We start from the raw sequence: 5,865 nt of genomic DNA on the forward strand, positions 1-5,865 counted from the left end.
TTCCTAAATCCCTCTTTGCACACCTCCTAAACCTCTTATGCACACCTCCTAAATCCTCCTCCTATGCACACCCCCTAAATCCTTCTTTGAACACCCCCTAAATTCTGCACCCTGCACCTCAGAAGGGTTGATGTACAGTACCTGACTTTACTTGGAAAAACCTGGTACATCAGGTAGAAAAAAAATTTTCTAAGGCATATTCTTACCCTTCTGTACTCCTTATAAAGATTTCTGAATTCACTACTGTTCCCTACCACTATAAATTAGCATTATTTTTACAAACGGAAAATAAAATCTTGAAAAAATAACATTCATCAATAAAGAAACATTCCATTTGTTCAAAAAAGAGGGTCCCTCTATTCCAGCCCCCATACAACTTATATAAACAGGCTCTCTACAGCCCTGTTTATAGTTAATCATAAATGTATCAATATAAAATAGCAAAATTCAATTTTTAAGATTAATTTGGGTTTGTTTTATATGCAAGATTTTTTTTTAGTTTTAACTGTAATTTTTTATTTTGAATATGAAATATATATGCAATTAAAAAAGTAAAAACATATATTTTATAGTTTGTCTGCATGGGTGGAACACCTAGGAGAATGGAGAGTTTCGCTCATTACATCAGAAACGAGCTGAATATTAAATTACCGACGGGAGCCGATTTATACGATATTAGCAGATACTCGTACAGATATTCCATGTTTAAAATTGGACCGGTTCTCACCATAAGCGTAAGTTAATATTGCCGCGTGCACTTTGCTTATTACGACTTATCGGCTTAGAACCGTTACCATGTAATTTGTTAATTTAGACAAATTAATAAAGTGATTTCAATTGATATTCTTTCCTCAGCACGGAATGGGGATACCTTCGCTGTCCATTCTGTTGCATGAAGTTATCAAATTATTATATCACGCCAAGTGCAAAGATGTAATCTTTATTCGAATTGGCACTTGTGGAGGAATCGGTAAGACTCTATTAAGCGGGGGGAATATTCATTAGATAATTTAATTACTCGTTGGAATTTTTTATTACTTTTTGCAGGCATTCCGGGTGGAAGTTTGGTGATATCCGAATCTGCCGTTGACGGAATGCTTAGACCTTATTTAGAATTGGTAAGATTAATTCTGTGCGCCAATAAATCTATAAATGTGTTATTGGATTTGTAGATTTTTTGGCCTAAACAAGATTTTTTTTTATTTTAACTTTTAGGCATTTTGTTTTTATAATTTAAAATAATGACATACTATTTTTATAATTACTTATAATCATAATTTTTCTATTTAGGGATTAAAAATCATTATAAACATAAATAATTACATTTGATATAATAACAACTTTGTATTTACTAATTTAATTAACAGAATTTTTATGCTTCTTCATCTAATATAAAGTTAAATACTGTATACAACAATTAGAAAACAATGGATTTTGAATATAAATTAGTCTGAATAAAACAAATAATACAATAAATAAAGATGGAATAAAAATGAATATATTATAATAATGATTTATATACACAAAGGTACAATCATGAACAGAGGAGCTTACTCATTAGTAGAAAAATTGCATGTCTTGCAAAACTATAAGAAATGAGTTAACAAATTTTGATTTAGAAGACAAGCTGATGATTGTGAGTTTCTTAGAAGACAAACTATTTGGTTGCATGCCTCATAGATTGTACTGTACATATTAAAGTGCTTGTGAATAGAAACACAAATCTTCTTTTTTCTTGAAAACTTCATAAATTTTTTACTAAGTTCCTCAATTATTAGTGAGGATTGAATGTGAACTGTAAAGGAAGTGACTAATTGCAATGAAAATAAATAATGTAGTTGTATATTCAACATTTGTTCACTGAATAATAGTACTATAATTCATTTTCCTTCTGTTGTGAGGGATCGGATGGTTTGAATCCAATCTTCTCTCAGATTTTTAGGAAAAGACTGGATTCTTAGGAATCAGTCTGCAGGCTTTACTTTAGGAAATGCTGATATAATGCACAATTGATTATATATTGTACCATACAGTACAACTGTATTCAATTTTTATATCAATTTAAAGTGAACTATCCAATTTATTTATAAATATTTTTTATTTTATTAAATAAGTATGGGCTTTTTTCCAAAACTAATGTATATATATATATAGAATATTAATATATCATGCTTAATTATATAGCAAATTTGTTATCATGCTGATAGTTTAGAAATGTCAATTACTTACATTTTAATAAATTATATTGAATTCAAAAAATGTATAAATTATTATTTCCTAGCATATATTGGGAAAACCAGTACAGAGACCAGCAGTTTTAGATAAAGAGCTTGCTAAAGAACTGAAGAGTTTAAGTGAAGAACATTTGCCTCATTATAAATCAGTTATTGGAAAAACTATGTGCACGTATGATTTCTACGAGGGTAAATATCATATTACTTAATTACCAGCCATAAATATAAAATGAAACTTGATATTTTCAACGTTTGTTCAATATTTATCTATTTATTCGTAACACTCGAGTTTACTTTTGTTATCTAATCCAATGAATACTTAGATTTTGTTGTTTTCCCCCTTATTACCTCTAGGTCAAGGTCGTCTGGATGGCGCTTTTTGTGATTATACAGAAAATGACAAGCTTTCATATTTGAAGAATATTTATGAAAAAGGAATTTGCAACATAGAAATGGAATCATTAGCATTTGCAGCTATGTGCAACCATGCTGGAATTAGAGGTATGATTAAATTTGAATTACATTAGATCTTTGTTGTTGTTTTTTTACATTTTTCATTTGCAACCAAAATGATTAAAGAGTGAATAAATTGATATCTCATGGTTTATTTATGAGATTTTTGTGATAGTAGTAGAATTTGTATCTAAAGTAGGTTAATGTTGTAATTCTATATATGTGAAAGATTCAACTTTGTCAATTCATGTTGAAATCTCTACTTTAAAGTCTAACATTAATTCAACTTAATAATTGTTATTAATGGTATTTTACATTAATATCCCCACTTATTAGTGTATATAATAATAATATTTACTAATAATTACTTCAGGAATAACATGTTTTATTACAATCCTGATCACATTTCCTGTTTTAATCTCCATAATCAAATCCCTGACCTTTTTGCTTCACCTGCTACTAGGTCAAGGATTATTCAGCTATCAGATGTTTATATTAGTCAGCAAGATTAATTGTGTGAATGGCAAAATATTTGAATATTTGCAAGCCAAGAATAAATTAAAGTCTTTATAAATATAAGTTTCCTTTCAGGTGCCGTGGTCTGCGTTACCCTTCTAGACAGACTGAAGGGCGACCAAGTCAGCACTCCCAAAGCCACTCTAGAAGAATGGCAGCATCGCCCGCAAGAACTGGTGGCCGTCTTCATCAAAAAACATCTGGGACTTCTTTAAGTAAACAAACACGCTTTATCAGAATAACATATACTCGTGCACTTACCGTACAGAATTAAAAATAGCAATTCGCAATCCATCAACAGTTCGTCAAAAGCTTAAAATCAAACTAGGAACAGAAACTTGCCAAATATTTTATAATAATATTAGATGATAATTAAATCTAGATGATTACATTGTTTTTTTTTTCTGTGTTAAAAAAGAGAATTTTATAATTAATTGACAGATTAATTTTGTATGTAAACAGAATTGTTGTTATAACAAAATGAAAAATTTTAATATTAATCAACTTGTNCAGAAAAAGTATTTAAAAATGTTTATGTAAACAAATTAAATATTAAAATGGTTAATTATATAGAAAGTATCACAATGGATGTGATTGAAATAAAATATTATTATTATTATTATTATTATTGGTTTATATTGAAGGAATGGAAATATTATTAAAAATCCTCACATAGCTGAATTATCAGAAGATGTTTTGTATCATCTTTCTTTAAGTACAACTACACACAACTTGCAAGAAATGTTTGGAGACGTAAAGGTATTTAATTACTGCTATTAGATGACTCGAGTAAATAGTTATACTTTTGATTAATGTTTAAAATGTTGAATTGATTTACAATTTTGTTTAGTAGATTGTACACTGCATGCAAATTGTTTTTTGTGATTAATTATTATTTAGTTTGTATGTGTTGGAGGAACTACAAAACGAATGGCGGATTTCGCCCAATATATGACATGCGAACTAAATTACAAATTACCTCCAGGAACAGCTCTTTACGATATTAGTGGGAGCTCGTACAGATTTTCTATGTACAAAGTAGGCCCCGTTCTGTGCGTTAGTGTGAGTACTTGTAATACATAAATGTTACGAAGAGTTATATACGAAATTACATAGGCTCTGTGTTATATATATTTCATGTTTTTTTTTAGCACGGAATGGGAACTCCATCCATCTCCATCATGCTCCACGAACTTATAAAACTTTTACACTATTCGGCTTGTCGAGATGTTACAATTTTGCGATTAGGAACTTGCGGCGGTATTGGTTAGTGTTTTAAATAATTATAACATTGAAATTATTATTATTATTTCTCTTTAAAATGTTCAAAATTTAATATAGGTGTGAAAGAAGGAAGTTTAATAATCACAAGCTCTGTTGTAGATGGATTGATGCGGCCTTATCAAGAGGCAGTAAGTTGTTTGTTTGTCTTTTACATTGATCATATTTATAATTTTTACTATTAATTTGAGTTTAATAGATAGTACTAGGAAGGAAAGTCAAGCGTGAAGCTATTTTAGATGTAAATCTTGCCAGAGAATTATTAAAAATAGCTAAAAGTCATCTATGTGAATACCCGAGTTGTTTAGGTACAACCATGTGTACAGATGATTTTTATGAAGGTAAGAGAAAATTTTGAATTTAAGAAGAAATATTATATTTGAAATATACTAAAATTTCTATTAATTAGGCCAAGCAAGATTAGATGGAGCTTTCTGCAATTACACCGAAAAAGAGAAATTGGAATACTTACAAAATATAAATAGAATGGGAGTAGTTAACATGGAAATGGAATCGCTAGTGTTCGCGGCTATGTGTACAAATGCTGGAATTTCAGGTAAAGTTTTTAGTTTAAAATTTGTTAATTCCACATAATAAATGTGTGATGATAATGATAAATGTATACAACAGCTGCCGTCATATGTGTGGCTCTATTGGACAGACTAAAAGGTGATCAAATTATTGCATCGAAAGAAGAACTGCAAGAATGGCAATCCAGACCACAACAATTAGCTGCTCTGTTTATTAAGAACAGAGTGGAGAACCTTCATAAAAATTAGCAAACAAAGCCGATATATATATATATAACAGCGTAACGATTCTTTGTAGATTTATTTAAATACTGTATGTATAAAAAATACGTGTCGTATAAATCTTGTATATTTCGATAATAGGCCTATATTTATAATACATTATCATCATGAAAACACACACAATTTCTTAAGTCAACAATAGATGGCGGAATTAAATAATAATTAAAAATATATGACATCAAAATAATGTTTTCTTATAAACAGTAATTAAATAAAATTACATTTAGTTTAATTAATTAAAAAAAATATAAAGGTTTTGATCCTTTAAATTTCAAAATATACGTTTAACACTAAAATACGATCGAGCATAAAAGTTACCTCCCACTTATTGGGAGGAGTTAAGCTGAGAATTGGCCGTCTGTCATTGGTTGAAAGTAATTGACGTAGAATGAAGATCAAAAATAATGTTTTCATTGTGACACATGGCATTAAAGATCATTCAAAGTTTCTTTACATTTGTTTTTATTCCAAAAACATTTATGTCTCAAATTATAGCAGGTATCCTCTCAAAACAATAATAATATAATATGAATCGCGATTAAAACAAATGATACAGTAATTACTTTTTA

The 5,865-nt window shown here is 29.1% G+C and overlaps 2 protein-coding genes across 7 annotated transcripts in view; both read left to right on the top strand.

Annotated features, from left to right (window-relative positions):
• LOC111640748 (uridine phosphorylase 2-like) overlaps positions 1-3,665 on the top strand; it is a 24,324-nt gene extending 20,659 nt beyond the window's left edge. For all 4 annotated transcript variants that reach the window (XM_023386794.1, XM_023386795.1, XM_023386797.1 and 1 more), the window contains 6 exons: positions 573-734; positions 856-970; positions 1,048-1,118; positions 2,282-2,423; positions 2,589-2,735; positions 3,279-3,665. In XM_023386794.1, the coding sequence (XP_023242562.1) occupies positions 573-734; positions 856-970; positions 1,048-1,118; positions 2,282-2,423; positions 2,589-2,735; positions 3,279-3,418 (777 nt within the window). In that variant the 3' untranslated portion in view covers positions 3,419-3,665. The remainder of the gene's footprint in view (positions 1-572; positions 735-855; positions 971-1,047; positions 1,119-2,281; positions 2,424-2,588; positions 2,736-3,278) is intronic.
• A 134-nt stretch (positions 3,666-3,799) lies between these two features.
• Positions 3,800-5,663, top strand: LOC111640750 (uridine phosphorylase 1-like). Of its 3 annotated transcripts, none has more exons than XM_023386801.1 (7): positions 3,800-3,962; positions 4,054-4,265; positions 4,355-4,469; positions 4,545-4,615; positions 4,684-4,825; positions 4,894-5,040; positions 5,115-5,663. In XM_023386801.1, exons 2-7 carry the CDS (start codon positions 4,134-4,136, stop codon positions 5,261-5,263), a joined length of 756 nt encoding a protein of 251 aa, XP_023242569.1. In that variant the 5' UTR covers positions 3,800-3,962; positions 4,054-4,133; the 3' UTR covers positions 5,264-5,663. The 3 variants fall into 3 exon arrangements, with proteins under 3 accessions (XP_023242569.1, XP_023242568.1, XP_023242566.1); XM_023386800.1 differs by having other exon boundaries at positions 4,057-4,265; XM_023386798.1 differs by having other exon boundaries at positions 4,104-4,265; positions 5,115-5,662.
• Positions 5,664-5,865: the final 202 nt, after the last annotated feature.

This window comes from Centruroides sculpturatus, unplaced genomic scaffold, assembly GCF_000671375.1.
Source record: "Centruroides sculpturatus isolate CEXI.00-Female unplaced genomic scaffold, Cexi_2.0 scaffold1494, whole genome shotgun sequence".
Lineage (NCBI taxonomy): Eukaryota > Metazoa > Arthropoda > Arachnida > Scorpiones > Buthidae > Centruroides > Centruroides sculpturatus.